This window comes from Marmota monax, unplaced genomic scaffold (genome assembly GCF_021218885.2).
Source record: "Marmota monax isolate L192 unplaced genomic scaffold, Marmota_monax_Labrador192_F-V1.1 WCK01_AAM20220418_F8-fsc00017, whole genome shotgun sequence".
Taxonomy (NCBI): Eukaryota; Metazoa; Chordata; class Mammalia; order Rodentia; family Sciuridae; genus Marmota; species Marmota monax.
The window spans coordinates 21,779,321-21,804,175 of NW_026695241.1; the positions used below are offsets into that span (position 1 = coordinate 21,779,321).

A 24,855-nucleotide genomic window follows, 5' to 3' on the forward strand; every position below is an offset into this window, starting at 1 on the left:
TATCTAGTGGTGGGGTTTCCAGTCATTCAGAGAAAAATTGCAGGCCTCCCCTGATGCTCTAAAGGTCACAGTGTTACAGGGTGAGCATCCCTGGAGGAGCTGGCTTCACATGGAGCACAGAAGGAAGCAGAGGCAGGCAGCAGAGCCTGGTCAGGCCTGGAGAACAAACACATACTATTGGTACCAAGGGGCAGGCCAAGCAGAGTTGATTAGGGTCCAGTAGCAGCTGAAAGCAATTGATGACTGCATAGAAAAGGTCAATGACCCCACTGTTCAGGAAGCATGACAAAAGACACTCTTAGATTTTATAACATTTCAGCTGAGCCTTCTGAACCCAAAAAAATAGTAGCTGGGAAGAGAGGATCTTTCATGTGACCTGCCTCAGAAGGAGAAGGAGGGACAGAAGTGGATCAGGTGCCTTCCTCTCTGGCCACCTGCAGAGGACAGAGCTCATCATTTGAATTCACTGCCATCCATTTCCTTTCTCTCAAGACATTTGCTCAATCAGACAAAAGGAAAGAGAAATTGTAGTCTGATGAGCAACTAGAATTTCTTTCTACTTTATACAAAGAGACTAAAAAAGTCCCAAGAGAACTACAAATAACCTCAAACCTTTAGATGAGAAAAATCTGTCCAACTGGAAACCTTCTCTATCCTTTAGCATTCCAGAAAGTATCACCAAGGAAATATTTAGAATCTCAAATTAGGTTTATTAAAAATTACATTAGTGGAAGCACCCACAGAAAATTGTGTGTGTGTGTGTACATATATTTTTTCCTCCCTCTTACTACATTCCCAAGATAACAACTAAATCTCAAGCTCCTGTAGAACATCAGTTACTTAATATTTGGTACCATCTCTTTCTTCACTCTCAGAGATAAATATTTAAAAAAAAAAACTGGTATTGTACAGAAATCTCTTCATGAGACTTAGTCATGAGCTCCTCCAGCACAAAAAGTTTGTTGACTTGCTTGACTGGCTAAACCACTTGACCAGTTTCTCTTTCACTTAGAAAACTGCCAGAAGTATTTTTTGCTTAACCTGCATTATGAGGCTAAAAAGTTTTCAAGGACCAAATCAGTTTCTGACTTATTCTTTTCCAAAGAAAGTATTTCACTCTTGGTATCATTTTGACAGCTCCTCCCCACAGGCAGCTCAAGTTCTAGTTACACAGGTGGGTGGAGTATTTAAAGGCTCACATCCAACAGTAAATGTAACCACACTAAACTGTATTATATAATTGAAATTAATTAAAAAATAATTTAGGGCTGGGGATATAGTTCAGTTGGTAGAGTGCTTGCCTTGCATGCACAAGGCCCTGGGATCAATCCCTAGTACCAAAAAAAAAAAAAAAATCTAAATTAATTGAAAACTTTGGGACTACATCCTTGGAAGACTTCTGATTTTTAAGTGATTAGGAGCAAATCATTTGCCAGCCCCAGAAGAGATTTTTTCAAAGTGGTAAGTGCTAAAAAGAGCAAGGACAGCGATGCATCCTATTTAGTGATTTTTTTCCCCCTCCTTCCATCCCACTCCACCTCTGTGAACCATCTGTGGTAGATTAGATTATTATTCACCAAATATCCGCTCCCTTCCCCAGAATTCCCAGTCAGCCCTCCATGTCCTCAGGGCCCCCATCCTCCAATTCAATCACAGAAAACATCTCACAATAAAAGAATTGTCCATACTGAACAGACTTTCTTGTCATTCCCCAAACAGCATATGCATTATATTAGGTAGAATCTAGAGATGAGTTAAAGTTTACAGATGTGGGTAGGTTATATGCAAATACAACACCATTTTATACAAGCTCTTGAACATTCTCAGACGGTAAATAGAGAGGCATTTGTTTCTCTTTCTGCAAAGTTAAGATGAAAAGTTTAGATGCCAATTGATTAATTATAGTTGGGTTTTTTTTTTTTTGTACCAAGGATTGAACTCAGGGGCACTTTAAAAATGAGCTAAATCCCCAGCCCTTTTTTATTTTGGAACCGGGTCTTGCTAAATTGTTGAGGCTGGCCTCAAACTTCCAATCCTGCCTCAGACTCTGGAGTTGCTGGGATTACACGTATGTGCCACCATAACTGGCTGCCTTCTTGTACTTCTGCTGTTGTTTTGAGCTCACCCTGGGTAGCTCCTGCCCCTTCAGCCTGGACCTCAGAATAGACAGGCAAAACAGAATGGTCCCCCACTATTTACACACCTACATCTTGAAGCAGAGAATAAATACTGGAGTGAGAATAAATGTTGGGGGAGGTAAGATGTGTAGAGTTACTGTAGCAACTTGCTTTAAAATAATGGTGATGCTGGCTCAGAAGATACAACAAAGATGAACTGAGACAAACCCAGAATCCTTTATCTGAACCCTTAGGTCCTGTTTACAATTCAGAATTTTTGGTTTAATTAAGGACATATGATGCAAATACCACATGCTATATAGGTTCCCCCACAGGGCCTTAGAAAACGAAGCACATTATTAAGAATACATTATTAAAAAATTCCTTTTTTCTTTTTTTTTTTTTTTTTTGAACTGGGTGTTGAACCCAGGGACACTTTACCACTGAGCTACAACTCCAGCCCTTTTTATATTTTATTTTAAGACAGAGTCCCACTAAATTGCCCAGGCTGTCCTTGAACGTCCTCTTGCCTCAGTCTTCCAAGTAGCTGGGATAACAGGCACGCATCGCCATGTCTGGCTAAACTGTGATAGGTACTGGGGATGCTAGGGAATCATATATTGCTTTTGTCTACTTAGGAGCTTACTATCTAGAAGGGAAGACAAACAAGGAAATTTTCTATTGACTACATGCTGAAACAAAAATGTTAGTTATACTAGGTTAAATAAAATACCATTCAAATTAATTTCACCTGTTTGTTGTTACCTTTAAAAATACGTCTATACCAAAATTCTAAATTAACATTTGTGGCTCACATTGTTTCTACTGAACAGTGCTGCTCTAAATTTTCCATTCTTTATGCTACAGCAGGCCAAACACCCCAAATCCCTGACAGTATCTTCCTTCCTGAAGCTTCCCTCCCTTCCTCAGCTGTTCTGACATTGCCCTGTTGTGGTTCTGAACCCTCCTCCCACACTCATTCTCCTCAACAGCCTCCTCACCCTTGTATCGCCCCCTTATTATAAATGTTCCCTAGTCTTGTCTTTGGCCTCCGCCTTCCCTTTCTTCTCTTAGGTATAGCCTCCATTAATCCAGCATCAACTGGCAAAGTGACTCATATTTACTGTTCCTTTACTGGCCACAGGGCATTTTCACCTGCTGACACTTTAAAAGTGATACTTCCAAACCACTTCCTGGTCATTCCTCTTTAGTTCTTTCCTCCTGACTTCCTTATTTCTGAGATACTGTCTCCCATCCTCTAAACTTAAAACCTCCTACACAACTTCACACTTCATTCCCTGCTCAATTCGTTTATGTTTAGTTCAGGTCCTTTTCTCCTAAGCCTCTGCCAACTTTCATTATCTCACCTGAATTATGCAAAAGTCACCTCAATTCTCTTAGCTGTTCCAGCCTCCACTACCAGACTGATGTGCCTAAAGCAAAGCTCTTAATCACCACAGTGCCACGCATATGAAAAGAATGTGACAGAAGGAAAAGAAGCAAATATTGAAGACGCATGCAAGCATCAAACACACATGCATCGTGACAATCTCGATCAAGGAAAAAGCAACAGACCAGCTTATCGCGTGGCAAGTGAGACGTGGGGAACTTGGCCCTGAGCGCCACTCACTTCTGGAAAGGACACTGAGCTTGAAGCGCGAGAGTTTCAGCAGTTGCTCAAGCCGACCCAGCCCAGGGCGCTTCCTCTTTCTCCTGCTCCACTCCAAGCACCTGCACCCTGAGAGGTGGTTTAGGGAAGACAGCATTTCCAGGCCAAAGATCGGAGGGGAATCTCCAACCTGAACGCGCGCCGCGCCGGGAACCCAAGAAACCGGCCGCCCCTCCTCGTTTCCCACGAGAGGTTCCTCGGTCTCCACCCGGCCGCGCCCCGCCCCTCATCCTCGAGGACACCGGCTCCGCAACCTGCGGCGACAAAGGACCGGGCCTTGTCTGCGGCCACCTCTGTCAACACAGAGTTAGGGACACCTTTCTCTTTCCCCAGACACCGGATCACGCACCTTCTCCTTCCCGGCCGCCGCAACCCACTCGCAGCCGATGTTCCTTCCCAAGCCGCCGCTGTTTTGTTTCCGATGTGAAATCAAGGCCTCCTGAGCAGCCTGTCCCAGGCCCCGCCCTAGAGGCCTCACGGGTGTCGTCATTTCCGGCCCTGGCGACGTTGGCTATTAGCCTAGGAGGAGGCGGAGCTTCCGGCCGTGCGCGCAGACTGCGGAGGTGGGGGATCCCTGAGCTACAACCAGCCACGCGCTCCTGGAGCAACCGGTTTAGGATGCTGCCCGATGTTGGAGGTGGTCAGAGATCTGAGGCTCCCGTGGAGCGGAGAACAAGATTCCACGTACACCCGGCCCAGCTTGTTTTTTCCAGCTTTCACGTGATGACTCCTCAATTTTTTTTCTCTCCACTACTTGTTTCGAAGGTTAACTCAAAATGCAAATCAGCTGCATCACTAAGAGGATGCTACCTAAAATCTTAAATATATATACCCACTCCCCATCTAATAAACAAAACTTCTGGTGGATGGAGAACCCGAGAAACTGCATTCTAAATTATCCTCCTGGACTCAAGTCTCCAAGTTTGAGAACTCTAGTACTCCTAGACGATAAGTTTCTCAACAGCAGAAAGTGTCTTAGTTTTAAAATTCCAAATATTAGGTTCACAGTGGGTTGCTCAATCAGGTCATTTCTCCGTATCTTTTTATAGAGCTATGTGCTAACATTCATACATTTTTATCTGAAAGTATCCAATAGTGAATAATGTAAGTGTTCAAACTCGGGTAATCAGAAAACTAAAAATGAACACGGACATAACTTGCCAAATGATATTTTTCACATTTATTTCAAATTTCTCAAAATACACCTTCACATTCCAGAACATCAACCCCCAATCCCTCGCTCCTCCCTTGCCCACACTCAACACTGCTCCAATACTTAAGTGATCTTTTCCATTAATAGGGTTGAAAGAAAAAAATGGAGAAAGGGGAGTGGAACAACAAATGAAAGGTAATCTGTAAAATCGCTGACTTCTACCACCCTTAAATATCCTAAGGGTTTTCGCGGATTTGTTCACTTGTATATCACACGTGCTGATAACAATGCCTCACATATAGAAGACTTCTATTATACATTTGTGAAACATGGCTAAACTTATTTGTGAATTACTTCAGTCTCTTCGATTACAATCTGCTGAGTAGAATGTTGTTCTTAAAAATGCTGTTTAAAAATGTTTTTAATGCTGTTCTTAAAAACAATCTTGATACAAAAATTTTGTGCAAAGATATTCATGGTATATTGACTTGACAAAAATTGGAAGTGAAATGTCCTATAATAAATCACCCATTTGATGTCATTAAAAATGATGTGCACGAAAAATTTTTTTCTATTAAAGACATATTAACTACTTACACTCAGCGTCAAAACATTCTTGCAAACGGAAACAAAAAAGGTATTAAAAAGGTAGAGAATGAGTAACAACAGATAACTTTTTCCAGTTTTCGATATCCCTTCATCTTTATAGTAATACAAACATCCAGGGTACACTAAGCAGAACACTGAGACAGACTTGGATGAGGCAAAAGTGATAGACACCATGAAGATATCCAGGCATGGAGCAAATGTCCATAGCCTCTTACAAGGCTGTCACTAGTCACCAGCCATCAGTGGAATGGTGAGGTACAATGAAGGTTAAGTGAGATTTGAGACATTTGGAGAGCACATTAAAAAAACCACTCTTTCAGGAATCTCAATAATATAATGGAAAAGTTAGGATCCAAGTATTGTTTATTTTTAATAATTTTATAGTAGATGGACACAATACCTTTATTTTATTTTTGTGGTGCTGAGGATTGAACCCAGTGGCTCACGCATGCTAGGCAAGCGCTCCACCAACTACAACCCCAGCCCAAGTATTGTTCTTTAAAACAAGTTCCAGACTAAGAAAATGGAAATTACCTAAGCAAAGCACAAAAAAATAGCAGAAATGTGGTTAGCAAACAAAGCAAGTGAGGTGAGGGAGGTCTTCTTGATAGGGTATGTGGAGTGTATGCGCCTGCAGAAACTCGAGATTTTAAGATGGATGTTGTAACCAACTTAAGAACCAGAACTGCAAAGAACATGCTTAACAACTTTTCTAATGTGCCTCCCTTCCTATCACCTGGCCTTGTGACACTACAGATAGACCCAAGTGCCTTCTGTGTGCTAAGTAGTTAAGCCCTCCACCACTGAAGTACATCCATAGTTCTTTCAATTTTTTGAGACAGGGTATAGCTACATCCTCCAGGATGACCTCAAAAACAATCCTCCTGTCTCCTCCTCCTAAGTACCTGGAATTACAGACATTTGCCACCACACCTGGTTTCTTCTAGTGTAAGGTTCTAAATATTTTTTGTTTTTGTATTACTACATCTAATTTCCTTATCTAATAACTTGGACCATCCCTTTAGAAATCTGCCTCAAGCTGAACAGAAAGAACACCTATAGCTTTTCCACCCACAATAAAAACAAGTCAAGTCTCTTTGGTCACAGTTACCAACACCGTAAATTAACAGGGGAAAAAATGATCTTCGATTATTATTTTTGGACTCAACAATGTAAAGTGTGTATAGTTTTTCTTTTTGTTACCAAAAACAAGAAAGCAGGAAAATAGTTGTTTGTAACTATTCTTCAATTCACAAAACTTTGTTTCAAAAAAATTTTGCTAAAAATGCTTTCAATTCTATGCTGGGATTCCCCCCCCCCCCCCAATTAGCAAGCACATTACCAAGTCCATATTTCCATTTAGACTGGCACTGTCCCATGTGAATATCTGAAAACATGTGATTCTAGAACACCCAAGATATGGCTTGGGTGATTGATAAATTTCATTATGAAACTGTTTGTCATTAGTGGTTACTATTTGATAATGCAAATCTAGACAATTAGAATCCCATATACAGGCTACATGACCATTTGTACAGGGGCTAAGAACATTTCTATTGGCTCCCCCCCTCAAACGTGAAACTGGCAACTTCAATAATTCATACAGTACTTTGTATGTATACATTCTGCTGTTCCATAACTTCCTGTGTACTTAATTTTTGTCCAAACTTAGATAAGTAATAGAGGAACTTGTCTTATGTATCACATCTACTTAAGCTGATAGCATGAATGGCACAAAAGTATACCAAAAAAAGTCACTGAATGCAAAACTATATAAAAATATGTAACTGCAAGATACATTTTAATGGGTTAATTCATAGTAAGATTATCTATAACAAGAACAGCTCTGATCTCAATACCATGAGCTTCAGTGACTAAATAAACATACACCAAAAATAGAGGCATTAGCTCCCTTTCAGTGCCCAACAATCTAAAAAACTCAATCAATCCAACTGATCAGTGATATAGCAGAGTACACAAACTCTGGCATGTCATGTAATTCCAAAAACATTGCTTAGAAAGAATTTTTTATTCATTTTTGCTTTAGAAATTACTTTTACTGGGCATTTAATATTGCTACTCCTAATTTGACCTTCATTAACTCAAATAATAAATGAAATGGAAAGACATATATCAAAGATGGAACAGGTAAGCACTGAAATGCAAAATGATGAACATAAATATTTCAATAATTCACAATAATCATATTTCCCAAAAAAACCTAACAGTTTATCATTTTGGTCTACAGTATGAATGTAATAGTAGTAATAGCTCCTGGGTTTAATACATATTTCCTTTTATTCTTTTTGATACCCATACTGTTTATTTGCCTATCTAGATTCTTTCTCATACTATTTTTATCTCCAGCACCATTCACAAATCAATTTCATCATTTTTTTCCTAACCAAAATTATTCATCAATCTCATACTGTTGAAACATGACCCAGAAAAATCTATAACACTTTTGACAGAAGAGCTTTCATCAGTTTTGGGGTATTAATTGAGGACATGCATAGAACTTATTACCAGGATTTGGGTAAAAAGACCATATAAACATTGTATAATACCTGATTACATTTATTTGTATCATAAAATTTTTTTCTATTTCATATGAATGGAGGGGAAAAAAGAGAGTGCCAGTTCAATTCAGCTCAAACCAATGTTTTTTCAATATGCTCACCAGAGCTAGTATTCATGCCTGATTTGTGACTTGAAACAGCACCCTGAAAAATAATTACGAATTCATACTATTATATAGTTTATAGGAATGACAATGATAAAACTAAAAGAAAAAAAAAAACAAAAACTTTCAAAGGAGAACATGATCAAAGGCTGGCTGGGAGAAAACCTAGACTATTAGGGTAGTTCTCAGTCATGACCTTGGAAGATTATGTTCCTGAATAGAAAATTTTTCATATATCTGCTTTCAAAATGTTTTTTCTTTAAAATCTACTTAAAAAGAAAAACTAAGATGCATTTGTGTACTCTGTTAGACTAAAAATAATACTGAGTAGTTACCTTAAAGTGCTCATCAAAATACAGTCCTTAGTAAGATCAGTTGTCACTGGCATCAAACGGGAGCTGCAAAATGTCATGACTACCCAGCCCTACTAAACAAAGTTCTGAACTAGAACAAGGTCCACCAAGTGATTTAAGCACACACTGAAGTTTAAGAAAAACTACCTCAATTTTTTTACTTACCTTTCTTCCTTTATATATACCTAAATTATTTTTAGGGTCAAATGAGGAAACAGCATTTTAGTTTTCTAAATGCCAGATCAGCAATGGTTCTGAAGACTTTTAGTGTAGTTTTATAATAATTTGAATGGGCAATATGAATTAATATAGGGTTTCCTAACTGAAATTAATTTATAGGCTCATGGTAAAGACAAAATTCAAGGAATTTCAGAGAAACATTTTTGCAAGACACTAGAATATGCCACTTTATAGATGTCCAATTCTTTATATGTAATTCTGAAGAAACTCTGAAAACCTAAAAGGTTTTTGATAAAGCTTAGTGACAAAACTTGATTTGAGCTAGCATTAGACCATGACTTTATTAAGTCTTTGAATCCCTGCTACTTACTATGGCCACTCCTGCTCTGATCTAAAAAAAATGTGAATATATATTGAATAAAAGCCACCTAATCTAATATCTTAGAAGCAATAACTATGCAATATGGTAAGATACAGGAGCAAAATAAACTGCTGTGGCCTAGATCTTAGGCTGATAGCCAGGATGAATCTGAGAGAAGGTTAATAAATTTGTACAATTACAGGCGCATCTTTCTGAAATTTTCCCTTAAGAAACCAAAATTTAAATATTTTATCACCACAAAGACATATTTCCATATATTGTAGATTCATCCAAAATAAGGTAAAAGGCCTCTTTGATCTAACACCAAGTCATAAAAACCAAGCCCATTAAAAAATTCAGCCCATATTTTTTAGCATGTACTACATGATTACAACATGATGCCATTATTTACAAGACTCTGAAAGAATGAATCCCCAAGATCAAATATATACATTTTTAATGTTTCAAATATTTACATAATGGAACCATATCATGGCTCAATGTTTCAGAACAGTGTTTCCAAATATCCTCAAAAAATGTAAAAAAAAATCTAGTAACTTAAGCTCAGTTAGGCTTTTCTAACAGGCCGATCTTTTTCTTTTAAATAAACAGACATGGGAAAAGCTGCACCTAATTTGAATTAAGAAAGCACTGTTTAAAAATTGTTAGATTTTCAGGTATATTTTGCTCCCAGGTAATAGTCTCATATACCATTAAAAAAGCCCCTGGTATGTCTCTAAACGTATCATCAGTTATATTTAAACTTGGATGAGAAGAGATTGGTAGATGCCTTGAATCATTTATCCTTATAAATTGCAAAGCTATATTCCTGGTTTGGCAAATTCTTCTAGCTTGTAAACTTAATCTAATTTTATCCTTTGTTTTGACTTTATATTTCTTGGTGCAAGGGATTGAACCCAGAGCTCTAGCATGAAAAGTATGACTCTACCACTGAGCTACATCCTCAGTCCCTTTGTTTTTAAGGTTTCCCTCCTCCCTCCTTCTTCTCCACTAATGCTTTTGGAATGAAGATTTCTTTTCCCCTTAAACAAAGGAGTACACCAAGATCAAGGACCAGTTATTACACAAATGTACTAAACCCATTAAATTCCAAGTTTTCAATTCTGCAAAAATATGTTCAAGTATTATTTCAAAGTTATCACAAGTGTTGCTCAATTAAGTTTTATATGTATTCCACATATCAGACAATGGGACAAAATGGGCTAAAAAAACTTTCCCAAAATTTTAGAATTTGCATCATTTCTGAGCAATGAAATTGGGGATGAGGAGGAATCCATACTCCTTTACAAAAGAATCTGAAGCAGTCAGCTATACACAGGGAAACCCAATCCTAACAGCAGACTACTTTTCACCACAGGAGAATACCATGCTCTGGGAACCGCTAACCTTATTATACCAGACATTTGGATTGGCACAATATCACTTTCCTTTTTGATTCTATTGTTCAATTAGGAAACATTTAAGGGAACCCCACCAAAGCAATTAGGGAAAAGATAGACTTTTATACATACATTCACACAAACACACTCATACGGAGATACAGTAAGAATGGATTGTCTGCTAATTTTTGCATACTAATTTTAAATTTCACGCTTTCATGAGGGCTTGCCATTTCTCATCAAAGGAGGGTGGAGGTGGTAATAGATATGACTGATATACTTTCAATTAAAATCATTCACATTGGTTCCTATACAGTACGGTTCAATATTAAGTGGAATTCTGCAAAAGAATTGGGGAGTCATTTTAATATTTACAAGGAACAAATCAGCAGAACAAGATTATATCAGATAGGCTGTGTACAGTAGCTGCAGCTTATAAAACATACCAGTAATTTGTACCTGGTGAGTATAAAGAGAACCAAGGATTCAGATGACTTTACAACCAAGGGAGTACACAGGGAATTAACAAATTAGAGGACCAAAAAAAATTCACATTTTCTACATTAAAAAAAAAAATTACAGATCTCACAAATGCCTTTGAAGACAAAAAAAAAATTCAAAGTCCTTTGATGGGTGAGAAAGAAGAAATCTGAAATGGAACTCTAAATGTAAAAAGAGTTTTACTTCACAAGACCAATTTTCTTGGCTTCTGTTTCATATATCAATAATCTCCACATTTTGACTATAAAAACTTCTGCTTCTTCATCAAGTACCTGCAAGAGAAAAAAAAGAACACTAAGTAACACATGGAAGATAAGTTATCATCACCATCTCCCAACAATAGTGACTTAGAACTTTATCCACTGAAAAGCATCTTTTCTTTTTCTTTATTTTTTAGCTGTATATGACGGCAGAATGCATTTAAATTCATCACACACAAAATGAGTGTGATATTTCAATTCTCTGGCTGTACATGAAGTAAAGACGCACCATTCATGCAATCATACATAGTAATAATGTCCATCTCATTCCACCATCTTTTCTACCCCCATATTCCCTCCCCACTCTCTCCTTTGCCAATCTAAAGTTTCTCCATTTTCCTATGCACAGCACTCCATCATGGATCATCACACACTAATCAGAGAAAACATTAGGCGTTTAGTTTCTTGGGATTGGCTTACTAGGCTTAGCATAATATTCTCCAACTCCATCCATTTAACTGCAAATGCCATAATTTTAATGCTAAATAATATTCCATTGTGTATATATACCACACTTTCTTTATCCATTCTTCAATTGATGGGCATCTAGTTGGTTCCAGTTTAGGTATTGTGAACTGAGCTGCTATAAACATTTGTTTGGCTGCATCACTATAGTATGCTGATTTCAAGTCCTTTGGAAATAAACCGAGGAATGGGATAGCTGGGTCAAATGGTGGTTCCATTCCATATTTCCTGAGGAATCTCCACACTATTTTCCAAAGTGATTGCACCTATTTGCAGTCCCACCTGGAATGTATGAGTGTACCTTTTTCCCCAAATCCTCCCAATACTTATAACACTTCTTAACTGTCATTCTGACTGAAGTGAGATGAAGCAGTTCTTATTTGCATTTCTCTAATTTTAGATGTTGAACATGTTTTTCATGTATTTGTTAACCGTCTATGTATCATCTGAGAAGTGTCTGTCCATTTATTGATTAGGATGGATGTTGGTTCAAGTTTTTGAGTTTTTTATCTATCCTGATTGCACTCTGATGTGTGTGATAAAATCTCTTCGCCTCAATGATTGTTTCTTTTGCTGAGATAAAGCTTTTTAGACTGAATTCATCCCATTTATTGATTCTTGATTTTATTTCTTATGCTTTAGGAATGCTGTTAAGGAAGTCAGGGCCTAATACAACATGAAGATTTGGGCCTACTTTTTCATCTATTAGATGCAGGTCCTAGGTCCTTGATCCACTTTAAGTTTTGTGGTTGGTGAGAAATACAGGTTTAATTTCATTTTGCTACATATGGATTTCCAGTTTTCCCAGCACTTCTTTGTTTAAGAAGCTATCCTTTCTCCAATGTATGTTTTTGGCGCCTTTGTCTAGTATGAGGATAACTGTATTCTGTACCATTGGTCTACATGTCTATTTTGGTGCCAGTACCATGCTATTTCTGTTAACTGTAGCTTGGTCGTATACTTTAAGTTCTAGAACTGTGGTGCCTCCTGCTTTGGCTATTCTGGATCTCTTATTACTCCAAATGATTTTCATGATTGCTTTTTCTAGTTCTAAAAAGAATGTCATTTTGGGGGACTGGGGATGTGGCTCAAGCGGGAGCATGAGAGATCTTTCTATCTTCTATGGTCTTCTTTAATTTCGTTCTTTAGTGTTCTGTATTTTCTTCTTTTTTTTTTTTAAGAGAGAGAGAGAATTTTTAATATTTATTATTTTTTAGTTTTCCACGGACACGACATCTTTGTATGTGGTGCTGAGGATCAAACCCGGGCCGCACGCATGCCAGGAGAGCGCGCTACCGATTGAGCCACATCCCCAGCCCAGTGTTCTGTATTTTCATTTTAGAAGTCTTTCATCTCTTCTGTTAGACTGATTCCCAAGTATTTTTTTAGTCTATTTTATTTTTATAAGTATTGATTTTTTGTAGTTGTATTGAACACAATAACTTTATATTTATTTGTTTATTTTTATGTGGTGCTGAGGATCGAACCCAGGGCCTTACACGTGCAGGGTGAGCGCTCTAACGCTGACCCTTAACCTCAGCCATTTAAATGGGGTAGTTCTCATAATTTCTCTTTCAATGGATTCTTCGCTTATGTATAAAAATGCATATGATTTATGGGTATTGATTTTATATCCTGCCACTCTGATGAATTCATTTATTAGTTCTAGAAGTTTTCTGTTGGAATTTTTGGAACTTCTAAATATAGAATCATATCATAGGCAAACAGTGATAGTTTAGAGTTCTTTTTTTCCTATGCATATCCCTTTAATTTCTTTTGTCTGATTGCTCCAGCTAGAGCATTTATTTTCAATAAAATGACTTAAAGGAAAGTTCTATAGTGTGAGAACTACACTAAAAAATTCACTGGCTTGCTAAGCACTTAGCACCACAATGTTCTTTCATCCAATTTTTATTCTTTTATTTTCAACTTTACAGATACATTTAAACATGTCTGGCAGAACTACATACTCAGGAAATCAAAATGTTTGTCAGGATGACTTAGGAAGAACTAAATATACAACTGTTTCTCATTTATTCCCCTAAACAACCTGACAGTGTTTAACATTATTAAGTGCTTATTAGCTGATGCTGAATGAAATAGTAAATGAGAACATATAGAGAATTTAATACAGTCTCTGGAATATAGTAAACACATTAAGAGAACACCATCATCACCACCAGGGGATACAAGACTATTGAATAACAAGTCTTTTCCACTGGCAAATGAATAGACCAATTTTTTTCCTGTCAACTTAGGACTTCAATGCCTTGTGTTCCCACCACAAAGCCTGCTCTGAGCCCAAACCAGGTTCAGTTTCCTTCATTGTAAAATGGAAGACTTATACCTATCTATGTTAAGAATCTTAGGTACTACTTTAGTTCATATGCAAAGTGCTCTGAAGAGTACTTAGTCATAATTAGTGCTTAGTTGAGTATTTACATGAAGACAGAAATTTTTATTTTTATGACTGATTTTTTCCACTTCTCAAAGATCACAACTAAAGGAATTTTAATCAGTCTTATATTCACATTTGCTCCTAGCCTGAGAACCTGTATGCAACAGTTCATGTTAGTCATACTTCATAAATAATATACAGGCACAAAGTAAAACCAAAGTTCGTTAATTTATGTAAAACAACGAAAGGTATAATTTGATAAAGTCAGATATTTATTAAGGTACTACTTGAACTAAAATTTACATCTCATTCAAGAAATACTCAGAGAGCCCATATTTAAAAGAACTATTTGACAACACTTGAGTAATGCTGGCTTCCTACCACTCTGATGAACAGTGAGCCAGAAATACTGAAAAGCAAGAGTGCTTGAAAAATGAAAATATCTTCACTGTGAATACAACTCTGCCAACACCCAAAACAAGAACATCCACTTTGAAAAACTTTCTTCAGCCAGGCCTAACTAGATACCCTAACTCTACCAAAAGTATAACATTTAAAAGAGATTAGAAGCACAGGAAAAAGATCAGAATTCAACCTTAACTAGGAGACCTATACACATTTCTCCTTTCCTCTGAGGTTAAGCATTGCGAAGACAACAAACTTTTCACAGAAGTGTGAAAAGGAATTCTAAACAAAATCATCAGGCTTTGGGATGGGAGTAGAAAACAAATGTTACCTGGCTTTAGACACAAACTGTACTTGGACACAAAACATCTCTATCACAAATTACCTCCTCCTGGCAAGGAAGCCCACTGTGCCTCTTCCTGACATATCCACTGTACCTCTCACTTACATATTGACTTAAAGGTGAAAATGCTCACTCTCTTAGTCATTCTTCATGTTTGACTTTCCTTCTTCCTCTCCGACTTATTGCATTGCTGCCTTCTCACTCACCCCTTTGGATACCTATTCCATTTCATTCTAGCCATAATCAACTTCTTTAACCAGTTTTTTTCATCTCTTTACCTTAATGGAAACCCTTAACTGACCCCTTGAGCCTCTGACATTTCAGTAATCTTCTCAGGATCATGTCATGTTTTAGTATCCAAAGAAGAGGCTGCTGTTCTTTACTGTTTCTATTCTTATTAAAAACACATCCATGGGGCTGGGGTTGTGGCTCAATGGCAGACTTCTTGTCTCGTGCAAGTGAGGCACTGGGTTTAACCCTCAGTACCACATAAAAATCAATAAACAATATATTAAAAAAAAAAAAAAACACCTCCATGGACAATGCATGAGATCTCATTACATTAGCCTCTTTGCTCCAACAGGAGTTTACCTAGCCAGCCTATTCTTCGCCCCACATTAAAATAAGTATTCTGGCAGTTGACTCCAACATTATTTTCTAATCCTTTCCCAACACCTAGATATTTCCTCCATCTATACTTCACAGCTTGCCACCATCTGGACTGATTTAGCACTTATATTCTTAAACATTCCACTCTGTGATCATAACCTCTCTTTCCAGTTGTTTTATTCCAACATATTTCCCAGAAGTTCATTGGAACTACCAGTTCTTGATTCACAGTTCTACTCAGGTTATTATTTTATTCTCCAACTTAGACATAGATCTCATTGTTACTCCCTCACCTTTCCCATCAACTATCTTTTCCTACTTTTCTCATTAAATCACAATATTAAATATTAAATAAATTCAACCAGATAAAATTAAGAGCAGATGGTGTACTATTTAATGTTTCTAGCACACTAATCTAATCAGTAAGCTCTTAATAAATGGTCTCAGAATATACAAATCCAGAATTTAATTTTTATATTGTAAATTCCTTTAATGTTTTAACACACATTCAAATTTTAATACAGGCCTAACAAAAAATTTCTAAAATCAGCATAGATAAAAAATGATTCAAATTCACAAACTAGTTTCTTCATATAGATATTAATAAAAATAATGGATTACTAACTTACCATGGCGACATCATCTAAAATGCTCTGAGGTGAACTATGAGCCATAACCTTAAAAAAGAGGAAAAAAAATGGACACTGAAAACAAAACATTGCAATATAATAGCCAAAAAGTTTTAAGGAATGGACCCTCAAACGGGTAATGGGAATTTCTTATGTCTGAGCAAACTTTCCATTAAGATTTTCATTCTAAAATCTTAATCACAGTAATATCTATCATTTGTAATACAAACTTTGCACAAGTTTGGAGCCTAAGTCTCTTATACATACATGTTAAAAAAGCAGTCCTGGGATTGGAGGTAAAGCTCAGTGGTATAGCATTCACCTAATGCTTATTAAGGCCCTGGGTTTCATGCCCTGTAGATAAAGGTTAGAAAAGAGGAGGGGAGAGGAGGAAGAAAAAGGGAAAAAAGCACTCCTGGTGGAGAATGACAGAATTAATTACATCTTTATAGGAAAATAATGTTTCTACTCCCAGTAACTCTTGTATTACTACTATTTGAGGTGATAATGGAAGGACATAATACACCTTGGTGGGAGAAGAATATTGGTTTTAGAGGCAAGATGCTGTTACTTATTTCATTCTAACCATAATCAACTTCTCTAATCAGTTTTTTAATCTCTTTACCTTAAAGGAAACCCTGGTCTGGCCGCTTGTCATGGCCAAGAGACAACCTCTCCATTAACCTGTTTCTTCATGGGAATACTTAAGTGACTTACGATTTCCTACAGTTTTCAGGAGGTTTTAAAGACTAACAAAATGTTAACACAGAACCTACCAATAACTTCATAAACAGTCAATAGGTAACTACAATTATGTTATGGAAAATACTATTGGCTCCATTTCCAAAAGATAGGTAACTGACAAAAGAAGATGATGGGACAAGATGTCAACTACCTTCACAAAATGTCATATATATTTCAACATCATTCTTCTAACCAAGACAATAGGATGGCACAGAATTTTCAGAAGTAACAAGACAAAGCAGATTAGACATCAGTCAACAGCTCTGTCCTTCTTTTACTCTTAATGGAAAGCAAGTGGTTTTACAGATCTAAAGTAGGGTAGAAAAGCAGCAACGGATCACTTAAATGAAATTACACTATGAAGGTTTCTGTAAGACTTTCTTATGTCACAAAATGTCTACTAGCTTAAATGTTAAACTAGTGATCAAATAAATGTTAACAGTGGAAAGAATAAAAGACTAACCTTAGAACAAACAAAATCAACTAATGTAGCTTCTTCTTCACCTATGTATTCTATGATTTTCTTATTAATCCATGGTCTAATTCGTCGTTCCATCAATATCTACAAAACATAACATAGTTAATGAATAAAAGAATTATATCTTTTACTACATGTACTAAACCCCAAAGTAAAATACAGTATGTTCCTTTGCAAGTTGAACTAAGACAGGTACACACCAAGACATAATCATTTCTTATAATCAATGAAGATATCAACTACCAAAAGTTTTCCCATTAGAAATTCCTTGACTGTGGCATTTACTCAGTGTCAAGATCATCCCTACCTGTTGTCATTAATGTAATCAAATAAGCATGCCATATTTAAATCCATTCCCAATAACTTGATGACATACAATTTGCTACTCACAGAATCCACAATAGACCAATCCAAAGGATAAGCAAAGAGCTCAGGTTTGGCTGTAGGAATTTTCTCAATTAGACTCTTAATATGTTTGCGCTTTTCTTCAGTGTTTACAGTGCCTTTGGCAGCATTTTTATCATCTTCACCATAATCCAAGGGAACAAGTTTCCTTTTGCGGGGAACATCATCACTGTCTTCATCCTCAAATTTGTTAAAGACACTATCTACAGGTAGTTTCTTTCTCTTCACAGAATTAGGCTGACCAGGACTATTGGAAGCACCTATAGTAAAAACACTATGTTAGTAAGATGGCTTCACTGCCAAATGTCAACATCTGACAACCCACCATCCCTCAAAAGCAGCAGAAATTACTTTCACAAATCTCAGAGAAAGAGGCCAACTGTAAAAAATAACTCACTACTCACAAGTGCTAGAAAATTTAACTTTTCACTTCTTCTCAGAACTCGAGGCAGCTGCAGATAAGGAGCACTAGTAGGACTATGAAAACAATCGTGAGCTAGAAAGGCATTTTTAATACTTTTCTATCTACCTACCAAGGAGCGTATTATTTATTTTTCCTTAAAGCAAAATATACACATGGGTGAGGAGAAATGTTAACATACCCAGTTTAAGACTTAGTCCTATTTTTGGCCTATGTTCCTCAGGTTGTTGTTGATCTGGTGAGTTTTCATGAGGAATAATAATACCACAGGGTGACTCGTCCCCAGGAGTGTTGGGCGTTGCATTTCCACTAGCAGAGGAAACAGATGGCGCCGAACTGATGGGCCTCAGAGTTGGTTTGAGACAAGGCTTTTGCTCTGGTTCTTCTTCCTCTTCCATGGGTTCTTCTCGTTTTTCTTCTTTTTCTTGCTTTTCTTCTTCTTCTTCCTCTGATTCTGGCTCTTGCTTTATTTGTGGTTGTCTACGCCTCTCAGCCTCTTGTTCCATCTACAAACAAAAAAGTTATTTAAAAGAGAACACAACCCTAACTTGTTTTTTGATTTACAATGTTTTTCTGTACAATAACTTTTCTTCGGTGGACCTACAGCCTTACAATCATAAGCATAAACTCTCCCTCTGAGCTATATCCACAACCCTACCCTTTTTTGTTGCTTAGATGTGAGTGAACACTATTTACTTGGTAATCAGAAAACTGAATAAATCCTTCAGTAACTTATACAAGATCTTCAAAGGTTACAAAGACAAATACAAACTAATCTGCTGAATTCAAAAGGCCACAGTATATGCTTATATTTTCCGGGGTTATTTTGTTTCTTGTTTTGTTTCTTAGGTACTGAGGATTGAACCCAGGGGTGCTTAACCAAAGCCTGGCTTTGCATTTACAATCCTCCTGACTCCGCTTTTTGAGCTTCTGGGATTACAGGTATGTGGAACCACACTCAGCATGTTTATATTTTCACTGAACTATAAATGAAAGCTTTATTTTAGAGTATAGGCAACACAAAAAAGGGAACTCAAATCATCAGAATGGTCATAGACAATCATTTCTCTAGGTGATGACTAAAGCTGGTAGTTATTTTTGTATTCCTAAACAAGTTAAAGAACAAATTGGGAAAGAAAGGAATCTGAGTCAACAACGAACAACAAAAAGATGAAAACTATATGAAAAGAAAGCATCATTACTGTTACTAAAATTAGGGTACTATATCATTAAATGATTCCTTTTTGTTATCTACATTGAGATTTACACAAAAACTTAACAAAAATTCATAATATTATTAGATTCACCATATAGTGAGAACTAAAAACTTTTCTAAAATGACACTCTATTCTTAAATGCAAGAATAGGGTCTGTTGCTTCTTTAAATGACATTCTGCTGACAAAAATATCTGTGTTTTATGGGCTGGGGATGTGGCTCAAGCGGTAGCACGCTCGCATGGCACGAATGTGCCCGGGTTCGATCCTCAGCACCACATACAAAACAAAGATGTTGTGTCTGCCGAAAAAAAAATTTTTTTAAAGGGGGGGGAGACAATTTTAATATTTATTTTTTAGTATTTGGCGGACACAACATCTGTATGTGGTGCTGAGGATCTAACCCAGGCCGCACGCATGCCAAGTGAGCGCGCTACCGCTTAAGCCACATCCCCAGCCCCAATGTCTGCCGAAAATTAAAAAATAAATATTAAAAAATTTTCTCTCTCTTAAAATATATCTGTATTTTATGAGAAGGAACCTAGCTGGCAGATGCCTGTAATACCAGCAATTCTGGAAGTTAAGGCAAGTGGATCACAAGTTTGAGGATAGCCTTAGCAACTTATCAAGGTCATAAACAATTTAGTGAGAACCTGGCTTGGTGGTTAAGTACCCTAAAATTATTCCCAGTACTGGGGTGAAAAAGGAGGGAAGGCAACTCAAATCACAAGAAGTCATTAAACATTACCAAATTATAGGAAGAACACAATTCTAGCCACTGGGCACTGGGATCCATCCTCTGCACATCTAAATAAAATAAATATGTTTAAAAAAAGGAATACATGTTATGCTTCATGTATTCATGTGACAAGAAATGAGTCACCAATGGAAAGAAAATGGAGTAAAAGGAACATATCTGTGGTATTATAAATCAGCTTGAGTACTATGGCAATCACTGTTGAGGTTCCTCAAATAACCCAGCTATAAACTCCACTCTTCATCCTATAGAAGCAAAGTCATCATATTACAATAAATACATATTCACGTTTATAGCACAATTCACAACAGCCAAACTATGGAACCCTAGATGTCCGTCAATGGATAAAAAAAGATGTGGTATATACACAAATTGGAGATTTATTCAGTCATAAAGAAATATCAAATCATGACATTTGCAAGAAAATGGATAAACTGTGGATATTATGCTAACAGAAATAAGGCAAACTTGGAAGGTTTGTGGTCATCTTTTTCTCTCATGTGGAAGCTAGAAAGGAAAATGGAAAAGAAAGGAGTGGGGTGGGGAGGCAGGGGTCATAATCTCATGAAAATCAAAGGGAGATCAGTAGAATAAAAGAAAGGGACACAGGAGAGGGAGAAGGCAATGAAAAGGGTGAATACTAGGGAATGACATTAGCCAAATCACATTGTTATATTGTGGGCATGTACAAATATGTAAAGATCCCACCACTATGAATAACTATAAAGCACTAATTTTAAAAAGTGAGGTGAGGAAAAAAAACAATCATGAAACACAAAGGAATTATCTGAATTTTAAGATGTCTTCAAATAAAATGATATGACGCATAACTATAATCCCAGCAACTTGGAAGGCTAAGGCTCCAGGATTCCAAGTTGAAAGCAGTCTGGGCAATGTACTGAAAGATGATGTTCCTTAAAACAGAAAATAAAAATGGTTCTCAGTTGGGGAGAAAAAAATGGCTTTCAGATGTAGCTGAGTTTTAGGACATCCAAGGGTTCTAGATTCACTCCCACCAAAAAAAACAAAAAAAAAAAAACAAAGACGACAAATTAAATGATTTGCAATTGTTTGATCATACATTTGTAAAATACTCAGAATAAAGAGGAAATAAATCCTGTTGATTTCTATAATAAAAATGAAATAAACAGTACAAAACAGTAAATTCCATGAAACAGTAACATGTATTCCTTTTTTATACATATTTATTTTATTCAGATGTGCAGAGGATCGATCCCAGTGCTTCGCTGTGATAGGCAAATGCTCTAACCAGTGAACCACAACCCCAGCCTCACATGTATTCTGCTTAAACAAAAGTACAGCTTTTGAGCTGGGATTATAGCTCAGTGGTAGAGCACTTGCCTCGCATGCGTGGGGCACTGGGTTTGATCCTGAGCAACACATAAAAATAAATATCTTTATTTGATATCAAGTCCATCTACAACTAAAAAAAAATATTTTCAAAAAATACAGCTTTTAAACATAAAGCAATATCATTAAAGATATTGTAGTATCTCTCACCCTCTGAAGCTCTGCATCTGGATCTGGGTGCCCTTCTGCTAAAAGGCGTTGCCTAATTTCCTCCAGCTCTTCCTTTTCTCTCTTCCGATCTCGTTCATCTGCTTCCATTTCCTTTTCTCTATCACGCAACCTTTTCTGAAGAGCACTCCCCCTGCAAAAAGTAACAGTTCTCATTTAACACTTAGGTCATTGAATATTACACCAGATATATCTAACAACATCTATGTTCAATAATAAAAATTTTATGGTAAGGATTAAAATTGTCTTAATTATGTACTATCTCAATAGGATATTGACAATGAATCTCTACATGTTAATGTATCAAAAATTAACATTGTCTTGTCATTAATTACCATTTTAAATTCTGAAAGTCACTTTAAGTATCTAAAACAAGTAAAAAGGTAGCTTTCAGAGGTAATGGAGCTTTCATTACATGCCCATTTCACAGTGAACCCCCACAGTGAATAACTTGAATTTCCTCAAATGCCAACCTTACTGGCATTTTCTCAATGCAAAAATATTGAAAAATTAATATAACCAGCATTAATAATACCACTAAAAATAGTTACAGGACTGGGGGATGTAATTTAATTGAAGATTACATATAAGGCCTCAGTACTTAATTAAAAAAAAAAAAAAGGTTGTATCCTCAATTCATTCCTTTCCTTATAGAAACATTCCAGAATGAAGTAATGAAGAATCCACAGAAAGGAGAGGTTCCTGGGGTGAGACTGTGGCTCAGTGGTAGCTCACATGCTTAGATTTTTTGGAGAGGCACTGGGTTCGTTTTTCAATACCACATAACAATCAAATAAATAAATAAAATTTTAAAATTCACCAACTAAAAAAGTTAAAAAAAGGAGAAGCTGCTCCTATGTAATAATCCACTATATTTCAGAATGTATAATTATGCATTACTATTTTATAATTCTAGAACTCAATAATTTTCCCTACTTTGCAGCATTTTTTACAAAGTCAAATCATTGGCACTCCTTCAGTTTAAGTTACTGAATTCAGTATTTAAATATTTTGCCTACAGTGTATTAATATATTCAATCCCATTATTATGCCTGCATCCTATCTGACACACAGTAGAGACAATAAAATTTTAGCAAGATAGTGTCCAGTACCTCAAGGAACATGTAGTTTGATTGAGAGGTACCAAAAAATATCTTACCATCATGCCATAAGTGTTAAAAGGAAAGAATAGAAATACCAGAGAATACTGGGAACACGCCGATAAGCCTAACATTTTGGGAGGCTGAGGCAAGAGGATCAAGAATTCAAAGTCAGCCTCAGCAAAAGCGAGGCACTAAGCAACTCAGTGAGACTCAATAAAATACAAAATAGTGCTGGGGATGTGACTAGGCAATCAAAAACAGGAATAAATTAAAATTTTTACTTCACAGTAATGAATCACTATACAGATTAAGTAGAAAACTGGGAGAGAAGTTTAACATATACCACTCTTGAATTCCTCGAAAACAAAACTTTCTAGAAAACATTAAATACCTGTAAGGATTTGTTATATAACAATTGGAAAAAAAAGTATTCTTTGGTATACTATTATATGTTTCCCCAATCCAAAAGATAACACTGAATTATTTTTATTTTCCTAATACCTTTCATTTCAAGCTTTCTTCCTACACTTAGGAAACCTGCACTCTCAGGTTCACAAGGCAATACAAAACTAAGCCAAGGAAGTGGCTCAGTGGTATAGCATTCATCTAGCATGGGCAAAGCCTTGGGTTCAATCCTCAGCACCACAAAAACAACACCATCATCAACAACAACAAAATAACCTGAAATATAAGTTCATAAAGCAAAGCTTCCTTACCTGTAATATTTGGGATCATCTCTATCATCATCATAGTCTTCTAAGAATTCTTTTAGTCGTTTAGCCTCTTTGGCCTTTGCGGAAATGAAGAACAAAGTATACAAAAGTAACATATATAAGAGTCATTCATATAGTCCACTTGTCCTTTCTTGGGAATACACTTTTTTCTTATTCAAATTACTTCAATTTTAGAGTTCTTATATACTTCATGTATTAAGTGTAAATCACACTTCTTTTATCTATAAAACAATAGCTTTAGGATTTAATCTATGAAAAAATAGTATGTTACAAATAATATCTTCTGTGTGAATATAATTATCAGTTTTAAAATAATTATTCACCAATGAAATCTGGGCACACTAGGAAATAGAAGGTATTAAATTTATTAATCAAAAAATACTTTAAATTTTATTTTATCCATAGATGATGCTGTTTCTAATGAAATCAAGATAAAAATTTTGATTTATGTTCATGCACCAATATAAACGAAATACCTACCTAACTTAAAAAAAAATATTTCCCACCCTGTATATTAATACATAAGCACTGTATCTTCACATCATGTTCAACCACAAGACTGAAATCCTAACTACAATAAGTTATACTCCATGTATGTATGTCAAAATGCATTCTACAGTCATGTATATCTATAAAGAAAAATTTTTTAAAAATAAATCAGACTACACTCAAAAAAATTTCCCACCTGTCTTCCTAACATTAAGCCGATAGAACCAACCACGACACTACATGAAATGACTTATTTTTGGAATTTCCAGTTTAACAAATATAACAATCATACCTAATTATTTTAAATATATTTTTTATCTCCATTTATCTATTATCTATAGTAACTATTAAATAAAAAACTCATGTCTATATACAAAGCAGACAATGGTTTGACACATTTTATCTAGTGCAAATTTCCACAATATAACAATATACATGAAAAGCCCTCCTTGAAAGCAGAAAATAGTATTCTTTCTGTGCTCCTAAAATATTGTGAAGGCATCTTAAACACACCCAAAACATGCCCCTTACAATAATTGCTTTATTCAGTAAGGATACTCATTTCAAAATTAGGATAATTAGTAATTCTTATATGCCCAGTACTTAAGACACAAGGTGGAATACACTCAAATTTGTCAAATGAATTAAAGGAGTTAGTATGCTGGCAACAGTAATTGAGAGGGTTTACATGTCTTTAATTATTGAGGTATGGGTACATAGGAAGGCCCATCAGGTTAACACTGAAATATAAACACAGCTTACTACTCATAAGATGATGGGGGTGAAACAGCTTATGTAACTGGATTTTCTTAACTCATAAATACAACTAATTCAC

General features: G+C 36.2%; 2 protein-coding genes across 3 annotated transcripts in view; both read right to left on the reverse strand.

The window, feature by feature from the left end:
• The window catches only part of Psen1 (presenilin 1), a 64,223-nt gene extending 59,949 nt beyond the window's left edge, over positions 1 to 4,274 (reverse strand). For both annotated transcript variants that reach the window (XM_046440961.2, XM_046440959.2), the window contains exon 1: positions 4,136 to 4,274. The gene's annotated coding sequence lies outside the window, so the exon portion shown is untranslated. The remainder of the gene's footprint in view (positions 1 to 4,135) is intronic.
• A 5,291-nt stretch (positions 4,275 to 9,565) lies between these two features.
• The window catches only part of Rbm25 (RNA binding motif protein 25), a 58,403-nt gene continuing 43,113 nt past the window's right edge, over positions 9,566 to 24,855 (reverse strand). Inside the window, exons 13-19 of the mRNA XM_046440963.2 lie at positions 23,514 to 23,587; positions 21,677 to 21,827; positions 18,365 to 18,689; positions 17,748 to 18,022; positions 17,343 to 17,441; positions 16,136 to 16,183; positions 9,566 to 11,298 (exon numbers count right to left, since the gene is read on the reverse strand). Of these exons, the coding sequence (XP_046296919.1) occupies positions 11,206 to 11,298; positions 16,136 to 16,183; positions 17,343 to 17,441; positions 17,748 to 18,022; positions 18,365 to 18,689; positions 21,677 to 21,827; positions 23,514 to 23,587 (1,065 nt within the window). The 3' untranslated portion in view covers positions 9,566 to 11,205. The remainder of the gene's footprint in view (positions 11,299 to 16,135; positions 16,184 to 17,342; positions 17,442 to 17,747; positions 18,023 to 18,364; positions 18,690 to 21,676; positions 21,828 to 23,513; positions 23,588 to 24,855) is intronic.